The 20,916-nt window shown below is 33.2% G+C and overlaps 2 protein-coding genes and 1 long non-coding RNA gene across 7 annotated transcripts in view; 1 reads left to right on the top strand and 2 right to left on the bottom strand.

Moving 5' to 3' along the window:
• Positions 1-2,390: 2,390 nt before the first annotated feature.
• Positions 2,391-3,910, bottom strand: LOC114731432 (dormancy-associated protein homolog 4). Of its 2 annotated transcripts, none has more exons than XM_028918597.1 (3): positions 3,610-3,910; positions 2,968-3,064; positions 2,391-2,857 (listed from the first exon to the last, which is right to left on the bottom strand). In XM_028918597.1, the coding sequence occupies exons 1-3, from the start codon at positions 3,857-3,859 to the stop codon at positions 2,830-2,832; spliced, it is 375 nt and encodes a 124-aa protein (XP_028774430.1). In that variant the 5' UTR covers positions 3,860-3,910; the 3' UTR covers positions 2,391-2,829. The 2 variants fall into 2 exon arrangements, with proteins under 2 accessions (XP_028774430.1, XP_028774431.1); XM_028918598.1 differs by having other exon boundaries at positions 2,987-3,064; positions 3,610-3,891.
• On the top strand, positions 3,890-14,332 carry LOC114731433 (uncharacterized). Its single transcript, XR_003738918.1, has 3 exons — positions 3,890-3,966; positions 6,933-6,940; positions 14,317-14,332. It is a non-coding gene; the product is annotated as an uncharacterized LOC114731433 (long non-coding RNA).
• Positions 11,961-20,916, bottom strand: part of LOC114731430 (dnaJ homolog subfamily B member 6) — a 23,033-nt gene continuing 14,077 nt past the window's right edge. Inside the window, exons 3-8 of one of the 4 annotated variants that reach the window (XM_028918591.1) lie at positions 15,806-16,193; positions 15,466-15,559; positions 15,244-15,311; positions 14,819-14,875; positions 12,920-13,156; positions 11,961-12,396 (exon numbers count right to left, since the gene is read on the bottom strand). In XM_028918591.1, the coding sequence (XP_028774424.1) occupies positions 12,250-12,396; positions 12,920-13,156; positions 14,819-14,875; positions 15,244-15,311; positions 15,466-15,559; positions 15,806-15,910 (708 nt within the window). In that variant the 5' untranslated portion in view covers positions 15,911-16,193 and the 3' untranslated portion in view covers positions 11,961-12,249. Of the gene's footprint in view, positions 12,401-12,919; positions 13,157-14,818; positions 14,876-15,243; positions 15,312-15,465; positions 15,560-15,805; positions 16,298-20,916 lie in introns of those variants that run through there. The other 3 variants (XM_028918593.1, XM_028918594.1, XM_028918592.1) reach the window with 3 other exon arrangements.

The following is a 20,916-nucleotide window of genomic DNA, read 5'->3' as shown; positions in this document are numbered from 1 at the left end:
TTATTGGATTATGGTTGAGTAAAAGTAAGTTTGGTTGTAAAATGACTAAAATGGGTATGAGTTTTAATAAATAATAAAACAAAAAAAAATGATTTCACATAATACAATGAAATTAAAATAATTTAATGTGAAGAAGTTAAATTTAATGAGTGAATTAAATTGAAAACTTTAGAAAAATCATAAAAGATATTTTAAATATAAAGTGAAACATGGAAAAAAATGAATTGAGATAATACAATAAATTTAAATTAATTTAATATGAAGAAGTGAAATTGATTGAGTGAATTAAGTTTGAAAACATCATAGAAATGAAAAAACAATATTGCAAATATAAAGCAAAACAAAATAAGCTCTTCTGATATGATCATAAGCTCTCCCTTGTAGCTTATTTCAATTAGGCGTTCAAATGGCTTAAAAATTAATAAGCCCAATACACCACAAGCTTTGCCAAACAGACCCAACGTGTCAACCGAGCTTATTTTTAATTTTAAGTCATGTTTGGGCCAACAAACACTGATCCAAACGGGCACTCAAATACATTAAAAGCCAAAAACTACTTAAAAGTCACTACTTAACGTGGCTCCAGACAGGCATTCAATGACAAAACTGTAAGATGAGAACTTGGAAGCGCAGTAGCTACTAACAGCCACAATGACATTTATTGATAACTTGATAGCCAATGAGTTAGGAAGTTATAAAGAAGACAAAGGAGAAGCGAAACCAATAAAGGAAAAGGTACTTGTGTATGTTTAAAAGCTTCCATTCATTCATGCGGCTCATTTGCATTATTAAAGAGACAGTTTTTGGTGGTGTAATATCTGCCCTATTAAATAAGTCATTCAGCACAGTTCCTTCCTAATCATTGATTCTAGCAAACTAATAAAGGTTTAATATATATCATATATGTCGTCCAATCAAAATCAAATAGCCCATTTACTATGTATCTATCAGCCCTGAAACTGGAAGAGTCAATAATCAAAATCAAATTGCATCGCTTTGCTTTAACTATTGGCTCAGCCAAAGCACCATAACAAAGCAACTTTCCACTGTAGTGGCGCCTCAAAACAAAATTTGCAGATTTGGGTGCTCATGATGATGATTCTCTGGACAATGTGAGGCCTCAATTTCACTAAAGTATTATGAAAAATGGAGGAAGTGGATTCTGAAGGTATCTGATATTTATGAAGTGAGATTGATTAGGTTGGAATTAATCATCATGGCTTTACTGCAGAAATCTGATGAGATCAAAGTGAAAGCAGCCTCACCATTGGCCTTGCTTTTGAAGATTCAATCTTGCCTCTTATTTCTTTCTCATCCCATCTAATTAGGATTTCTACAAAAGTTGAAACATCTTTTCTTTCTAACTTCCAACAGAAAAGTTTCTTCATATTTATCCGTCTAAGAGTGCTATTTGTTCCATATTTAACTAAACACTAACTTCTCATTGAAGTTTTATTCACTTGACTCCTCCTTTTGGTCATGTTGAACAATCATTACAATTACAGTATATCATCAATGACCATGTGGAATGTAAAATAATATAAAGACCTATTATTATTCATTGATCATAAATAATTAAATTTATTTTCAGCTCGAATCCTTCCTAATTCTAATTCTAGCGTAATTATAACATTTATAAGTCAACCTTTATATAACTTATGACTGATCTTACTAATTAATCGTCCCGTATAATAATGTATAAGAAGACTAATTTAATGTGACAAATAAGATGAGTCATGAAAATAGTCATAATTCCAAAAATGTATTTTGAAGTTCACATGCCACCTTCACCAAATATCTGCTTAAAAGAACCTTAGAGAATCTAATCTCATGTTTTTTATCCTTCACATTTAATACATACGTATATTAATAATTTAAGTGATGATGCATGTGAAGTAATATGTGCATGTATTAATTTGAGCTTCGTTTATAGAAATATATGCAAATATAACCATTGCCGTATCAACAAAAGATATAAAGGCTGCATTATTCATTAGTCATTAGGAACATGATTTATCTCAAACTTAGAGCCTTTCTAATTCTAGTTCTAGTAAAAATATAATATTTATAATTAGTTCTGTTTTTCATTAGTTATAAATAGTATATCCTTAATAAGTCTTCATCTATCATATAGGAAAATGTATTTAATGAGTGAAATTTGAGAGTTGTCCATCTATGTTTATGCTTAATAACAGAATTTTGACACTTGTTTAACTATTTAAAGGATGAGGGATTAAGGGGTCCAAAATTTTAAGAATCCGATAAAAGGAAAAAAGATTAATTTTTTCTATACTTAGAAGAAATCTAGAGAATCTAATTCCGTGATCTTTTCCTCAAATTTAATGGACACGTATATTAATATATGAGTAGAAGTGATGAGGTCTGCGAAGTAACACACACGAAATGTTCAAGTTTCATTATTGAGTTCCACTGAGAGAACTCAGTCTCCAAAATCCATACACACAATCAAAACCCTTGAAGTGAGCCTTAGAAATACATACGTACATACATATATGTGTTATTGTATATAAGGAGAGAGAAGGGAAATCGAAAAATAAGTTTTAAAAAAAAAAAAGAAGAAGAGAAGAACAAGTCAAACTCAGGTCCGAGACAGTACTTTCCATCTCCAGGATCCCAAGAAGAACTGGCTCCTTCTTCATGATCTGAGGAACCATCTTATTGTAGGAAGCTACTAATCTACTACTCGTTATATACACAAGCACACGTACACAAACACAAAACGATGTTTCCCTTGGAATCTCTCTTCCGTGTACAAAACGAATCCATCTGCCTGATATTTTCCGAGTCAAAGTCTCTTGCTTTACTCCTTCAACGATCGAAAGCACTCATAATTACCCTGTAAAACCACATAGAGACCGCCATAGTTACGAACTCAGAGAAGAAACAAGACAACCGCACATATAATTTGATGCACCAAACAGGAAATCGGAAAAGAAAAAAGAGAACCAATCGGAAATGTTCGGACTTGTAGACTCAGGTCGTCCTGCTTGAGTTGGCGATTTTCTCCTCGTGAATTTCTTGAAATCACCTGCTGGAGTCCCCGCTGCATGAAAAAGAACCAACAAAAACCCATTAACTTTCACAAATCTCTCTGATAAATTTTCAACTGATCCAAAGAGCGTAGCTCAAAAGAGGGAATGACATAAAAGAATGTGACTTTATATAACTTACATCTCATCCTTTGTCGTTTCTCTTTTTCTCTCCCCTCTTTTAATGTTTTATATGCATACGAAGAATTCTAGCGTCATCCTTTTAATGTGAGAATTAAGTCGAAATTGGGTCATGGTCTACTATCTTTTAGAATCTCTGCACCCAATAGCAAGGGAGAGGAGAAAATAGACGGGTTGATTTGAAGTCTAGAAAGATTCCTACGGCAAAAGTTAACTTACAGGGTTGCAGAATCTGATGGTCATATCAGATTCTCATATTTTCCATGTTCAATCAAAATAAATACTTGAATCTTATCTTAATATTCAAAATTTATCATAGTAACAACATAGAACCATACCCGTTCCATTCAAGCTTATAGCCCAACCAAGCTGCGATCAGGCATTAAAACAAACAGATAGAGAGGGAGAAGAGAATTACGTGTAGAAGGCGTGCGAGGGGTAGTGGGGCCGGAGGGCGAGTCCGGCAAAGAGGCGGGATCGGAGGAGAAACAACGGGAATCGGAGCTGGTGCGAACAATGGTGATGCTGCGAGTAATGGTAGGCGGCGGCAAGATCGGAGAGGCGGAGGAGGAGGCAGGGAAGGAATCGTACTTGCGAAGTTTTCCGAGGCCGGACTCCGGAGCAGGGCCGGCCAGCGTTTCGTCCCAGAGCTTGTGAAGAAAACCCATGATTATGGAATCAGCTTTCTTTTTTGGAACAAAATTGTAAAACCCAGGAACGAAACGTAGAGATGGAACCAATTTTTCTTTTTCTTTTTTTTGTGTTTTTGGGGGTTGTTTTGGTTTGAGAAGGAAGTGAGAAAGAGTGTACTTATAGAGAGAAAAATGGAGGATGAGGAGGAAGATGGAGTGGAATTGAGGATTGAATATTGACGGCTAAATCTCTGGTTTAAGCTCCGGCTAATGTGGCTTTCTTTAGAGCCATTGAATCCATATTTCTATATTTTCTCTTTCGATTCTCAAAAATCGTAATCCTAATAATTTCATTTTGCGAGTGCGTGACATGAAAAGATCAAGTCCTAATATTTAGTAGTTACTCGTAGTTATAGTTATTCTTTTTCCCAATTCATGTTTTCAGCTCAGTTGCTTGCGACTCGGCTTCCCTCCTCTTACTCTTCCCTTCTTTTACCTTTCTCATATTTGACCTCATCGTCAATAGCTAACATCTTACGCGTTAGAAAATTATTACAATATTCAATAATAAAAATTAATAAATAAACTTAAATTGTTAAAATTTAACTCAGCCCAGTTAGAAGTGTCCTAATTTTTTCACTGTAGTTTAAATTGTTTATGTTAAATTTTAATGGTCCACTTTTATTTCATAATTTTTTAATTAATATAATAATTTTATAATGGACTAAATTTTAGCAATTAAATTTCAAATAATTTTTATATACAGAATAAAAAATAAGATGGAAAATTTTAAAATTCAAATGTGAGTATTTAAAAGAATAAAAAATCAACAAAAGACAAGAAAACTGAAAAATGACATGCGACTTGTTAATAGTTAATAAAATATACAATCTTTTTGTGCAAATTTGCAAGGTCATTTTTTAAAATAATTTCCTATCAATTGATGTTTCTGAGAAAGAGCCAAATCTTTTTTCCCTTTAAAGAAAAGAATGGAACCTGAAATTGTCTCATTGCGCTTTTTATTTTAAGTAAAGGTCTCTCTGCGCTTTCATTTTCACCACACAAAAAAATCCTACAGATTTTTACATTCGTGTTATTCATAGCCTTAAGTTTGAGTCTCATTACGAATCCAATCAAATTATTACTGAAAAAAATTTTACATTCATGCAATCTGACTCTATTTAAATTGACCTAATATAACTTCTAAAAATCAGTCAATTTTATTCCTACAGAAAATTTTCCAACTTATGTAATTATGAGTAATTATTAAAATGAGTATAAAATAGGGGAGTGGAAGAAGGGACTTGGGTGGGGGGGGATGAGCCAAGCTGAAACGGATGACGTGGAAACCACGAGGAATGACATGGGGAGAGGGAACACGTGGGCCCTACTTCGACACATTGGATAAGCTCCCCACCCCATATTTCCAATATCCACCCACCAAAACCAGATATTGATGCTTACTTGTTCCCACCCAAAAAAAAAAAAAATTACTGCATCCATTTCATTTTATTTATCATAAAAAAAATGCAGTTTTATATGTTTAATAAAATTTTAAGCAAGGTAAATAGGTTAAAAATCTAAAATGAAAAAATCAATTGTGCAAAATCACTTGAAATTTGTTTAAGAACGTATGTTGAATTATATCTAATTATTTTGTAGTTGAATTGTAGCCCATCTCTAGCTGTATAGAGCACAAAACAAAATATTTGCGCATAATTAAAAATATATTATATAACTTGAATAAGAATCTGCTGAAAATGAATTACATTCGCTTTAGGCTTTTGCAAGAATGAACTTTCTTATTAGGGAATTTTGATCAATTTTTACCCTTTAAAAATTATTACATTCTTTATTTTCCAAGAATTCATCAAATTAGCAGTAGTGTTTATTCAGACAGGGCTAAAAAAATTTTTTAGAAAAATACAAGCACGCATCTATGAGATTATGAATAAAAGATCTGTGATTGACAAGTCTAAGAGAGTGTTTGAAAACTGAATTTGTAATTTGCATAAATGCGACGGTTCGACTTCATCCAGAGGATATAAAGTAGTGGCGTGGGATCAATGTGTAATTAAGGGGCCATCTAATGTTGGTGTTTGAGTTTATGGTGCACAGTTATCCACTTTGGTTGGGGTCCGAGGTTAACATCAGAGCGGGGCAAGCCTATGTTATAATCACTTCATGTTTTGCTTCGGAATGGGATCTTTTCCCGAACTTCAAACCATGTGACTCCCACATGATGAATTACAATCAAGTCTTATAAAAAAAAAATTGCAAAACAAGTTTCAGATGTTGTTATTCTTTACCGTAGAACTTATCATTACAGGTTACTTAGATTGTTATTAGGACCTGAGAGATAATAAATAATTAAGAAAAAAAATAACAAATATATTATTGGATTATACCTTTCTCTAAATTTAAAGTGTATAAATAAGACTGGAGGCCATAGGGAGTATTAAAAAATTGGGACTTTTTTTTAGAGTAAAAGTGTAACCGCAACTTAAGTATTTTTTCAAGTGCATTTAGTTTTAAAATATTATAATAATTTAGGATGTTGAGTGGACATTAACCCCTCTTTCCAATTGTATTGTTATGAAATTAATAACAGCATGTGGATGTTAGTTGAGTGTGTAAATAACGCGAACTTCTCTATTTTTTCCCATTTATGTTGATATTGATATTGAATTAAATCATTCAAATGCAATACTTTTGTTGGCAAAAAAATGCAATAGTTTATTTTTATTCTTAGTAATTTGTCTAAAATATGGAATTAGAATACTGGTTTTATTTGATGTTTTACCTAATATAAAATACTACCTCTGGTCCTTAATATAAGACCCCGTTTGACTTTTTGTTTGGTCCTAATTATAAGACCCCAATCCATTTTTTCTCTCATATTTATGCATTTTTTCCAAGATAGTCCTTCTAATAATGATAGTTCTAGCCAATACACTTAATTAGCAAGGACATTTTAGGAATGAAAACACTTATTTATTACAAATAACTAACTTAACTTACTTCCTTAATCTCCTCAAATAAGTCAACTGGGTCTTATAATTAGGACCGGAGGTAGTATTTGTTTAACCACGCATCATTATCCGGATAGATAATATTGTTTCTACCATTGACTCCAGATTATGTGATCCAGGTTTAAGTAAGCCATCATTTTAAAAGGGCAAACATTGCTGCTCTTAAGCAATGATTTATTACGGAGAAGTTGTTTTAAGTTATCATTCTCAATTCTTCTAAGGAAAATACATATCATTCTGGTTTTTATTATAAAACAAAATATATGATCTTTATTATAAGTCATTACGTATGTGGAGTATTCATTATTTTTTAAGATTGCTCTTATTTAAAATCTCATTAATTGTAACTTTTAGGATTTTTTAAATGTAATGTATGATATTAATTATGGGCAAATTTTATAATAAGGATCAAGATGATTATGCCTAGGAGCTTTTTGTTGTATAAAGTTGTGAAGGATGCAGATAAGGGTGGGGAGAGGAGGTCAATTCATTAGCCTTGGATTCTGGTGCACGTTAGAATTTAGTTGAAAAGAGGGAAAAATAGGAAAAATATCAGTTTGCACCTATCAATGGTACCATCAATCAATTTTTAATTTGAAATATGTATTTTTTTATATTAAACACTCAGCATTATTAGCTTTTGCATAAAAGCTAGCAGTATTAACAAAGCAAAGTTACAGAGGTTAATGATACCAACAGAGTAAAATTAAAGTTTTCAATTAAGAAAGACAAAAAATAGTAAATTCTTGTGCCAGGGGACCAAAGCCACATTCATATTGAAAAAATAAAATAAAAAAAAACATGATCACAAATGTCCTTGGTGCTTGTTATTTGCCAAAAGGAGTTCCAATTTAAACAGTTTTGATTTGAGGGTGTTTGGATGGAAATCAAACCATAATTTTAAAAGTAATTTTACGACATGTGAAAAAGTTTATCTCAATTTACGAAAAAGTGTTTCTAGAAAACACTTATGAGGATTTTCAAACACTCCCTCGCTGAGATACGTGCAGGACATTCCATTGCTTGAATTCCACTAGTATAATTTCATTTTTTTTTAAAAAATCTGGTTCTGAGGAGAAAAACGAGTTTCAAAATAAATTTTTTATTTAAAAAGGATAGGTACTAACAATGTAAGATTATAATTCTCTAATCCTATTTATAAGGCATTTCTAGCATATTTTACCGGATCAAGAAAAATCTTAAACTATATTAACTCTCTATTAAAATATAACAATTTTTTAACCTTAGCCTTATTTAATATATATACCATTCAAAAAAATAATTATCTACACTATAAAAATAAAATAAAAAATAGTACATTTATGTACAAAATTTAATGAAATAAGTTATAAATAAGGTAAAAAAAACTTCTCTTTCTACCTTGTAAATAGAACTAAAAGAATAAGTAAGATCAAACTCACAACCTCTCACTTATTATGAGTTCCCATCTTACTAAGCAACAATGTCATTAGTGGAAATAAATGTTTGCTTTAAAAAAAAAAGACTGAAATCTTATATTCAGAATCAAAATAAAAATCAAACGAGATTTTATATTAAAAATAGGAGATAATATTATTTTCTTTAGCCAGTTACATCAATTATTCTCGCCTTACTTGAGAGACAGCCATGCAGGTATTTCCGATAAGCTTTTCTGCCGCATCCGGCCCAATGACGAATTTGGGCCTCGACCAAGTGCGACATGTTTTGGGCTGGCCCACTTGTATGGTTAACAATGGGCTTTTTGAGAGTATTGCCTGATGCTTAGACCATATGAAATAAAATTAGGTCTAGTAGAAGGATATGTTGAATCAAGATTTGAATTTTCACAAAAAAAAAAAAGCTTATATTTAGTAATTGACAAAACATCAAATAGAATTGTCTCTATTAAGAGGATAATACATATTTAAAAAAAGAAAAGAAGAGAAAAAATAGAATCACTGAAAACTCATAGCAAGCAGCGCAAACGATGATAAATACAGGAGTCTTAATTACAAATTATTGTGAATAAGAGCATTAGAATTTCACATGTCACTTGTAATAATTTATAGCTAAGTACCTCACATCTGTATTTGTTTGGTTATATACGAACGTGATTGTCTTTGGAGACCTAATTGTCATTACTTCAAAGTTCAAAACAATGGGAAGTAAAATATTTTCTTTTCCTGTAAAATAGTTAAATATCATATTTATTATTTAAATTTTACGATTATTTATCATATAAATATGTATAAAACTAAACAAACATTTTAAATTCTTCCCCCTTCGCATAAACAAAGAAATTATTTTTTTTCCCCCGAAAAAGGAAAGCTTCACCGGGAAGTGCTCCTCCCAAAGGGAGATCCAAAGTCCGTGCTTGCCCAGGCGAACCGAATAAAAGGCTACTGTTGAAACTTGACTCTTTTTTCGGGTTGGAACAATGGAACTCCACTTTAAAGTTCTTTCTTTTTCTAAACATTACTTTCTTTTAATTTTTTATTCAAAAGACATGTCTTCTAAAAATGAAGATGCTTCAATAAAAAGGAAAAAAATAATTAAACTTAAACTAAAGTGAAAATAACTTTTAATGAAGAAGATTTTAATGTATAATATTTGAAAATGGATAGAAATTTATAAAAATTTAGAAAAATGCATAGAATTTGTGTAGCTTTTTTTTTTGGGCTAAGCAGTAAGCACTCCTTTGGTCTTAAGTAAGTAAATATACAATCTAACGACCAATAAACTATTGGTTGAGATGGTAAGCAGTCTTATCTCACAAATAGAAGAACACAAATTCGAATACTAGGAAGTGCTCTTGTTGGAAAAGCTTTAAGCTTAGGATCTAATGAAGAAATTTACTTTGATGCTAAACATAAGATCCAAATTTACTTTATCGCCAAAATTTACAACTTGTTCTTCAAATTATTTTGAAAGAATTTTCATTAAGAAATAGTCTTTAATGCAAATGATTAATAGATATTTTTAAAAAATATATGTCTCACAAATAACCAACTTAATTAATTTTTTAATATTTATAAATTAGTTATCAGTTTTTAAGTTTGAGGAGTATAAATTAGGAGCATAAAGAGTGATTTAACGTGAGCAAGAAAAATGAATTGATTGGCACATGCACCAGGGGGAATAAATAAAACAAACAAAGTTGGTATGTGCTCCTTTTGAGGGTAGGGGCTTAGACTATAAGAAAAAATGGGTTGGTTTGCGTATGCCAAGTTGCCTCCTCCATTAATTTCAATTCAATGGTTCATGTTTTGTGATTTCATCTCGTGGGTTGTCCCCAGACAAGTTGACTTTTATTCTATCTGTGATTTCTGACTTCTTATTTATTTTTTTTTGCAAACACACTAGGTACGGAGCAGAGTAAAGATTGGAATTAAGGTTGAAAACATATGTTAAAAAAATATTTAGCATGAGTGATTTCTTATCATATGGGATTAAGCAATCCCATATAGATAGAGGATTGGAGAATGCCACGTTCTCTCATGGTATTCCATAATCCCACGTATATGAGTTTGTTTAATCCCAAATATCACACAATCACTTACGCTAAACACTTTTTCAATATAATTTTGCATTCTCAATCTCAATCCTTATCCCTCATTTTTAGTTCCTTTTCACTGCTAAAATCTTTCTTGAATTCTTGAGTCGGAGATGTAAGGATTTATAAAATTTTAAAAAATAAAACCTGTAGATGCTTAGAATTTAGAATCAAGAAAGTCTCAAGAGTCCTTTTCCCCGCTTGCTTCTGCTGGAAAAAAAATTGTATCAAACGGGACCTAAATTCGAATCGTCCTTTTTGTCCGTCACAACTTGTGCCACTTTGGCTGTCTTTTTAATCTTCTATCCTACCACAACTTGTTGTCTTGTTCCTTTAATTATTATGAGACCAACAAGCACGAACCTTTTATGATAAAGGAAAAAACATGGGAAAAATCAATTAAGAAAATGCGGTTTATCCGCAAGCTGATATGATATGGAAAAGAAAATGGTGGGAATATTAAAAAAATGAAAAAGACGTTCCATGTTAAACGAACGGAGAAGAAAGTGGTATTTGTAAATAAATTAAAATAATCGATTGTGTGTATGAGTGTGTTGAACACAATGATCTGAGAAATCATGTTTTAATATTACCTGAAAAGAAAGCACAACTTACAGGTAGGGACGTGAACGTAATAAAAAAAGGAACTAGATCCGATGTTGCCTGACCCTTCAAGTACCCCTAAGGTTATTCTCAATACAATTATCGGTTTCAATGATTCCCCTTTTAAAGTTACGTCTCATAAGATATTAAACATATGGAAGAAATACACGCATTATCAAACACTCGCTTCTTTCAACATCCATTTTCTCCTACTTGGATTCTCCAATATCAGATCAATTGCCAACAAACATATAAGCACATGACAAAAGCGGCTTTCGAGCCAACCCATGATATAATCAACATTTAATTTTTATCCTAATTTTAAATATAAAACTCGAATAGTTCTAAACAATACATTTAATTAACAAACATATTTTTAAAAAAACACCTATTTATTACAAAAATTTAACTTATCTAATTTTCTTAATCTATTTAAATTTATTAACTAACTTTTATATTTAAAACCGACGGTAGTAATAAATTTTTTGGGAGTAAAAATTAAAAATTTTATTAGTTAAAAAAATTTTAAATACTGCCTTTAATAAGAATAAATTGATAAGGTTTTCGCGAAATAATTAGAAGTAACTTTCATATAAAATAAGTTAGGAACGGCGGAAGTGCCCGCGTTATGCTCTTTCGAAAGAGTTCACATGTGGGGTCTGAGGCCACGTGTTGTGGGACCCTCCTCCATTGACTACAAAAAGAAGCCAGCCTCCATTTTCTCCGGTTTTCTTTCTTCAGTACTTGCCATCGTCCCCACATTCCCTTTTTCCACAGCCACCAACCTCTTCCTCTCTCAATCTCTCTTTTCTCCCTTCACTTTCATTCTCGCAGTCCCATCACAAGTATCTCACTTCACATGCATGTATCCTCCCTCCTCTCGCTTCAACTCCGCACAAAGAACCACTTTAACAAATAAAACATTTCTTAGTTCAACCTGCAAAGCAAGCCCTCAACTACAACACATATTGGCCGTTAAATTAAATTTTGATTTGATTCCAAGTTCCATCTTGAATCTAAAATGGCAGCAAGCAAAATGATTAAAAAAGACCGAGTCAACCCTCTCTCCAAGACTGGACAATTTTGTTGACGCCCCAACATTGTTAATAACTCTCTTCATATCAGTATTACATGTAGTCATTGTTGTGTTCCAGACAGATCAATCACAGTTCAGCTTTGAGAGAGTCAGGTTAAGAATATCAGTGAATCGTTCCAAAATCCCCAGATTGGTGAGAAGCATATGGCCAACGAGGTGGTGACTATGCCGAAATACCGGAGATCTCATTGGAGGAAACATCATGCCCAGATGCAACCTTTTGTTTCCTACCATGTCTTCGCTTACTGCTACCTGTTCCTCGTACTCCTCCTTCTCCTCCTCCCTTCTTTATGTCTTGTAGCCGATCCACCTGTCTTCATATCACCAACCAGTAAATATACTGGACCATTGCTATATATACACACACACTAATGTACAGACACTAAGGTTATTTTCAGGCGAAGGAGTGACTTGCGATATCTGATACAATGCAGCAGGCATAGAGATGATGAGATGAAAAAGCTTACCATTTAGACATACCTCAAAACACATAAATACTCCAACTTCATTTGTTTCCTCACCGGTAATGTTAGTTTACTAGAAACACCTTGGGTACAAGTTCAACATAAGAAAGAACACACAACTCACTTAGACTCTCTGGATGAAAAGATTCAAAACCACTAATCTATTAAGCCAAGGCTGCTGCCAAATTTTGGGGGTCACAACAATTCACACGATTACATATCCTCTATGTATATAACCAATGTAGAGATATGGTTCGAGAATTTTTCTTTTAGATAAAAACTAAGGCAAATCTCATTTTCCCTAATCATTGATGTATCATGCAGTACGAAAGTGAACACTTAGAAAGGCATATATATATATACACTAACCCCTAGACAGAAGTCCTGGAAGGTGGCTTCAAAGTCAAGAGAATCCGCATTCTTCCCAACATTCATCTCCGAGGAATTGCGTTTGTTAGAAGTGGAAGTTTCAGAGTAAGTTACGTACGTAGATGATGCAGAACAAGAAGCAGCAGTGTGGGAGTCACTTCCAGAACATCCAATGTCACTTTGAAACATATCTTCAAACAGTTGTTGCAACTCCTCAAAGCTCTCCTCCCCATTTTCCTGTCCATTCACACACACACAAAACAATGTCACCAAAATGAGTACACACAAACGAACTCCATATGTTCCAAGCTTTACACATTAAGATCTGCACATTGACACCATAAAGTTGACAAACAAGCATGGCACGATTAATTTGGCAGCGAGAGTTTTTAATCAAGAAAGGCTTAAACCCAGAATATAATAACATAACCCCAGAAATTTGCTAAACGTTGATTGCAGGAACCACCCCTCAAGGCAACGGCCACCAACCGCAACCACAAGCACGGACAACAAAGTACTTATCTTCATCTCTGAACTTAAGGCAACTACCTACCTTGTCCTGTTATACCTAACATCCCAAATAAACGACTCTCGCAAAGGTTCAATAGCCAAAACAGTCATAAGGATCAAAGCTTACGATGCAAATTACAATTTGTTTTATTGTTGACCCTCACAAGTGAAGTATAATGGAATCATACCTAATACGTACGGACTGAGAAGACTGGGTAGGGCCTATGTTGAACAAAGAACATCTGCCTAACATGTTTACGAGAAATTTCAAAAAACCAGATTGGACAAGTCAGCAAATGGGGACAAGTTGTGGCGTGGCGCCAACATACCCATGTCTACCTGTGAACCAAACGGGGCCTTAAGTTTCAGCGTCAAAAACTGTCAGCGAAAGCTCAGGTTGCTCCCATGTGGGCCCCATATTATTCGTGCCGCACCGGCTACTGTTATCACAGATCGCATCGGAATCGGAAACCTGGGGACAAGAATGGCAGCACCATGGGACCCACCATTCCCATGGACCCGCGAATTCTGGCGCTGAATTTCCAGCTACAAACCCCATAAGCTACCATTCTGCTCCCAGTGAAAACATAAAGGGTCGGCGTCCTAGTTGATCATGAAGCTTGTGTCTTTACACTTCTACCCCGGAATTTGTTAGTATTATTACCTAAAAAAATATTCTTTTTATGATTTACAACTTGGTTGAAGAAAATCATTGCCCGAAAGAAAACCCGTACCCTACTACTCCAACCATTTCACCTAGCAATTACTACTTACTTTTCAGTCTGAAAAACTGGATTAATGATGAAAAACAAAATGCCAGGAAGTCAAAATCAATGGGGAGAAAATTTCAGAGAAAATGTAATTAATATAGGGAGAATTATAATGAGGTTCCAAACAAAGAAAACAATTAAAAAACAAGTTCCAGAATTTATCATTCTTCATATAGGACTTGTCATTATAATCTATAGGACATGTCATTGTAAGCAGTGGCACTTTTTAGTAATTATTTTTTTTTTGTAGGATTTGATTGTAATTCTCCTTAATATTCAGCCCATTTTGTTTTGACCTGACTAATATTCACTTCAACGAATTTACAGGATATTATCTCTCGAGCTAAAATTGTTCGGGCCCCAGAAAAAGAACAGATCGACCTGTGACCCAGAGGTGGCCCATTTTCAATCTCGAGAGAACAAAAGGAGGAGGAATCTTTCAAGAAACGAAAGAAAAGCAGCACCAGCAACAACAACGTAGGATTTGACAAAAGTTAACCTCATGTTTATTAGTAGCTTTATCCACTAAACTAACCAAAGCAGGTAGGTCGAATTTTCCAACATTTTACCCCTCAAAATTAAACATTAAATACTGACTTTGAGTATAAGAATGACTCACATTTGGTTTTGTTTGGCTCATCATTGCTGCCATTTCGTTCAAGAAATCTCCCATCCCCTGCAAGAATTAGGAAAAACAGTTAAATATTAGTACAAAAAAGATGCTAGGCGACAGAAACGCCGATACAAACATCCATATGAAGAAGCTAAGCAGCCCACAAAGATTGAGAATCAATCATGCTGATTTCTATCTTGAAGGAAACAAAATAGAACCCAGTATAAAGCCCAGAAATAAGAAAATTTATCACTTTACAGAGAAAAGGGGGAAAATAGCTCAAAAACAGGGCAAGAATGACCAATAATAAAACCAGGGGGAAACTAAAAAGGGGGGGGGGGAAGAGGCACACTTCCTCTATTTTAAGTAAAAAGGACCAAATTTTTGTCTCAAAAGAAACAGAGACCAGACGGGTCGGCCAAGAGACTTACAATGTCGTCGTCATCGCTGTCATAGACTCCTATGTCATACAAGAACCGCTTATTCGCATCAGATAAAACTGTGGGCGCAGAAAAGAAAAGAAAAAACAAAGTAAGAAGAGAGAACGAAAGTAGCATCTCGTGAATTACTTGTTTCGGTAAGAAGGATCCAATGAATCCACCTATCTATGGTCAAAAACTTATCAAAAAAAGAGAGAGAGAAGGAAAAATTACCGGAATAGGCTTGCTGAATTGCCTGGAATTTCTTCTTAGCTTCTTCCACGAACTTTGAATTCCCCGACGCTGAACAACGATCAGGGTGCCATTTCTATCCCATCAAACAAAATTATTTTTCTTACTACAACGTTCTAACAAACGCACATAATTCCTGGGACACATCTTATAATCCTTTTCCCATACCAGAGGAAAATGGACAGAGTGTTCCTCACGGAACAAAGATCACATGGCATTTCTCAATCTGAAGTAGGATGTTTCACAAGCTATGTTCTCGGAATCTTACAAACAGGGCAATTAAGAAAAAAGAAAGATGAACAGAGAGGCATTCAATTCTAACCATTGCGAGTTTCTTATAAGCATTTCTGAGCTCTGATTCTGTGCACTCCTTATCCAATCCCATAACCGCATAGAAGTCATTGCCTTTTTCTTCTCCATTCGCCATTGTCGTTCTCAACGATGAAATAGAAAAATTCAAACTTTCGCAAAGAGATGCTATAACGCAACGCCAACCAGACCCAAATGAAATCCAGAAGCAACAATCAGACCCAGTTTTTCTCTTCTCTTTCGTGTCGACGAATTGACTCAACCAAACCCAACTAAACACAAACACCGTACAACAAGAAAAACTACCTTAAAAAAGGAAGGGAAACACACAACACAAGGATAATACTAGGATTTTTTTTTAATATTATTATGGTACTTGTTTGAGAATTGGGACACGGAACCTTAGCATTTTAGGTTCCGTGTAGTGAAAGGGGAAGAGGAGAGGAAAAGAGGAAGGAGAGGCTTTCCCCGGAGAGATCACAAGCAGACCCTCCCCAACCTCCCTATGGCTCAAGAACACTCCAGAAACTGAGCAGTTTATATAGTTTTGATGTATTTTAATTAGTTTAATGTTGGTTTATTTAACGGTGAGATGGGGATTGACGGGGGTGAGAATATACGGACGAGATTGCACGGTGGGTTTAGATATTTTTGGTTGATTGTGGTGTGTCCAGAAGGTTCTGTTTTCACTGTGACAAAGTCCTTTTTGACGGCCTAGAGGAGGGAGTGGGGCCCACCGCAACATGGGGACTTATTTATAGCAGCTTTGAGAATTGATTGATCATTTCATGTTGTATTTTATTGTGATGGGCATAAAACCAGAGAAAAAGGTGTGGGACCCATGTCATTGGAAATGTGGTTCTAGTAGGGTATTTCTTTTTTCCCTACAGATTTTTTCAAGAGAAACATTTATATGATGTCATTTTATATTTTGTTTTATTATAATCATTTTTTATCAGACATAATATATTACTATAACTTTAATGTTAAGTCACTGCAAACGGATTTATGCTCTGTTTAGAACAGCTTATAAATAGTTTTTTAATAATAATTTACAGAATATGAGATAAACATATAAGAAAAATTTTATCTCGATTTACGTAAAACATATTTATAGGAAAATTTTTAAGCCTTCCCAAACAAAATCTTAATCCATTGAGATATCTACTTAGTATAAAAAACACTTTACGTACTTAACCTTTTGTATGCAGATTATTTGCTTTTCATCAAATCATTATAAGTGGGTTTAATTTTAGTTTTACAAAATAAAAATATCTAGTGGGTTGGCTTTTTTTTTTTTCTTTCCTTTGATGATCACCATTTACCCTCGCGCAATGCACAAGTAAGTCAAGTGACTAAGTCAGTTTTTTGTCCTGAAGTCATACGAATGGTGTTGAAATGTATCAAATAGATTAAATCATGATGTATTTTCACTATTTTATATGACAAAAATGTTAAATCCTATAATGAGAAGTTATTAAAATAATTTTCAGTACATGACAAAATTTTATCTCAGAGTTGACTGGAGAAGAATATGTAAATGATTGAGGTTCAATTTTGTCTCGCAAATTTTAACATGGCAGCTGCAAATGTCTGAAGTTTTTTTTTTTTTAATCAATATGCCCTAAAGACCTTAAAATGGGGAGCAACGTTGCTGTAGTTAACGGTTAATATTGATTGTTTAACTATTATAATGAATTTGTTTTTTTTAACATTTTCTAGATAATGTTAATTTAAAAAAAACTTTCATTCTACAAAATTCAGTTGAGGCAAAAAAAAAAAAAATCTAAAAGAAGAGTCAAAAGTGAGGGGGAAAATTGCTTCAATTTTGAAGTGATTTTTAATCAAAAAAATCCATTGGCATAAAAGTCATGCCAAATATCACCAATGCATGAAATAGCTTTTGACATTTCTATCTGATTAACTTATTAACAAAAAGTTACTTAAACATAAATCACACTATGCTCGCCTTGGTATAGGAAAAAAATCACACTATATCAATTTATTTTTACCTCAATCTTACTTTACAAAAATTAGTTGACATAAAAGTCCTTTTCTCCTAACATTAATCAAACAACCTTTAATATCAATTTCCCCTGACATTAAGGTGCATCGGTTGTTGATGAAAGGAGACTTTAATCTGTTAGTCTTTGTTGTATTCCTGTTTATTTCATATTATATATGATTATGTTCTTTTAAAATAAATTTTCTCAGTAAGCAATGTTTTTAGTGGACAAAAATTATTTATTTCTCTTAAAAACGTATTCATATTATAGCATCTAACAAGTTTTTTTTTTTATGGTTAATCACTCCTATATATATAAGTGTGATGTGCAGAAATTTTAATTAATTAATGAGAAAAAAGTTTATATTATATAACGATTATGGTTCTCTAATTTTCAATCGCTTCATTTTATAACATCTTTCACTCTTTAATTTTACTATCATTAATTTTGTTAACGGAAAATATTGATCATACAATTTTAAACAAGGATAAAAGATGTCAAAATGCTGATTCAATCATTTTTATATTTTGAAATTAGAATGAGCCTGCGCAAAAATGAGTCCAAAAATAAAACTAACAAAATGAACTCAGTCCAACGGAATTTTCTTTGGATAAATCATATATGCAACAGACACTGATATGTACACACACACACATAATGCATGGTGTATGTATTTTATTTTAAAATGAGGCTGCAGGCTGAGATAACATGGAAACTGATATTGAAAATGGATTTGTGGGACACAATATCCGACCAGAGAAGTTCATTTATCTGGTTCTCATTCTTCTTCTTCTTCTTCTTCCTTCACTGCTTTCCCATGCACCTCGCACGTGATTTCTAGGACCTCCAACTCTCCAAGCCATATATCACGTGCCTCTATTCTTTTCCCACCACTTCATCTCTCTGTCTTTGAGATAGCGTTTAAAATCACTTATAAATATCATTTACATAGATCAAAACAAAACTTTTTTGATATATTTATTATTCTGTAAATCGCGATTAAAAAGTTAATACTCCTCCGGTCATTAATATAGGACCCAATTAGTGAGTTGGTTTTGGTCCTAAATATAATACCCATTTCTTATATTTATCAATTTTCTCTAAATTACCCCTATAGATATTCCCTCAACTATAATCAAGTAGAAGAGAGAGAGGGAGTATTAAGAAAGATGATTATGGTGTTTTAGGAAAAATGTGTCACTTTTCTTATAATTAACTAACTTACCTAACTTTCTTAATCTAATCAAATTAGTTAAATGGGTCTTATATTAAGGACCGGAGGAGTATTAAATTATTTTAAACGGACCATATATCATCACGTTATTTCTTTATTTTTCTTTTGGCACACAAGCAGGGCAGAATTTAATATAAATTACTCGATCCGCATTTGAATATCAAAATATAATATTTTTATTCATTTTATTTTTTGGCTAGCATATAGATTCAGGAGGGGGTTTTGTTGGGAGTGTTTGGAAATCGAAGATTTTCTTGATAAGACTTACCCATGCTGCTTTGGGAGTTCTTTCAGAAAGTCAATTGGTTTGAAACCGATGTCAAACGCCTCCATCCCTAATTGCCAAAGAAGCACTAGATTTCATCTTCAAAAGTAAAATTAGTTTTTCTTTTTTGGATGAAACACTGAAGAGGCACAGAAGCCAATCTTGTCCGCGCAATTAATCATTTTATGGATTTTGGTGGAGACACAATGCATTGGGAGCGAAAGTGATCAGCATATATATGCTCTCCTCATATGACCCCAAAGATATCCATGGGACCCTTTTTAATTTCATAATATATATTCTTCTTCCACCCTTTCACGTACTCCTCCGGTCCTAAATGTAAGACCCTTATACTAGAGTGTATAAGGGTCTTACATTTAGGACCGGAGGAGTATTATATATTTTCTGAATATCAACTTGCACACATATTGGCATATATTTCAAGATTTGATGTCCTTGTCAATGATTATTTCATCTGTATATGCTCAGTCCAAAATCATCCATCAATGTATATCTATATAATCCATGAAAAAGACACTATTCACAAATTAAAAATGGTGCAACTTTCATGTTAAAAATTTTCTGTTTAGTTCGAAGTGATCCCCACAAGCACTAACAATTTTCCCTCAAATTCAAATTTTAATTACATCAACTTTCATGTCAGAGCAAGTTTTTTAAATTAAACAACTTTATTTTTCTATTTAATTAACGAAAAAATGGATCGTTTTAAGTTTTATTTTTTTCCATTTATTTTATTGTACAATTATCACTGCAAATCTAAAAAGTTAATCTTCTCTTTTGAAAGGAATGTGATGACAAGAGAGCCAAGTGTCCATAAATTTTCTATATACACACATATTACCATCTCCTGTACTAAATCTAAAATCTATTTTTTTAATGTAAACTACACTATAAATTAAATTTTATATTTTGTATCGGAAGTAGTATTAAAAATGTGAGGGTAGATATTTATCATGAATAATCCAAATTTGTTGAAAAACAATTACAAAGGTGGATCCAGACGCAGCTGTATATTCTTAAAGTATGGTCCCATCATGACACAAACTTTAAACACATCTTCAAGTAAGCAGAAACAATGCAAGTAGACATATACGAAAAAGAAGGCAACAAGTTGCAGCAGAAAATGGTTAAGTGTAAATATTAAAGGGTCAAGTGGCCTTAGTCTTCAGGGTCATATAATCCACTGTATCAGTTCATGTATGTCTCTTTTCAAGGTTGATCAACTTGATTGTACTTTAATTTTACCCTTTTGGATCCGGCAAATTCTGATAACTTCTATATATGCTCATCATTTATGTTATTACATTATATGTGCAATTATGCAAATATCAGACGAGCATTTGGCATCTAATTAAGTTCATTGGCGGGAAAAACAATGGACCTGATATTGCCAGCAACATAAACAGTAATTTCGCTGTATGTTAATTATCCACAACCTGTCGTTTTCACGGAACAATCTTATCAAAAGTTCTGCTCCACTCACTCTCCCTGAATTGAAAATATCTCTGCGATCTCTCAAATCATCCATACACACTCATCAACGTACACTAGAGACGTGAAGTGCAGAGAGCTGCACTAATATTCACAATCATGTAAAG

Source organism: Neltuma alba, unplaced genomic scaffold (assembly GCF_004799145.2).
Source record: "Neltuma alba isolate B1F8T4 unplaced genomic scaffold, ASM479914v2 tig00012831_pilon, whole genome shotgun sequence".
In the NCBI taxonomy this organism is placed as follows: Eukaryota; Viridiplantae; Streptophyta; class Magnoliopsida; order Fabales; family Fabaceae; genus Neltuma; species Neltuma alba.
This window is presented reverse-complemented; position numbering and strand designations above follow the sequence as displayed.

Bases quoted from the DNA above. Each gene is read 5' to 3' on its own strand.
- LOC114731432 (XM_028918597.1), bottom strand. From the start codon at position 3,859: ATGGGTTTTCTTCACAAGCTCTGGGACGAAACGCTGGCCGGCCCTGCT. The intron at 3,065-3,609 runs GTAATTCTCTTC...TTTTTCATGCAG, and splicing joins CCCTCGCACGCCTTCTACAC to CGGGGACTCCAGCAGGTGAT. The intron at 2,858-2,967 runs GTTCTCTTTTTT...GTGGTTTTACAG, and splicing joins AGTCCGAACATTTCCGATTG to GGTAATTATGAGTGCTTTCG.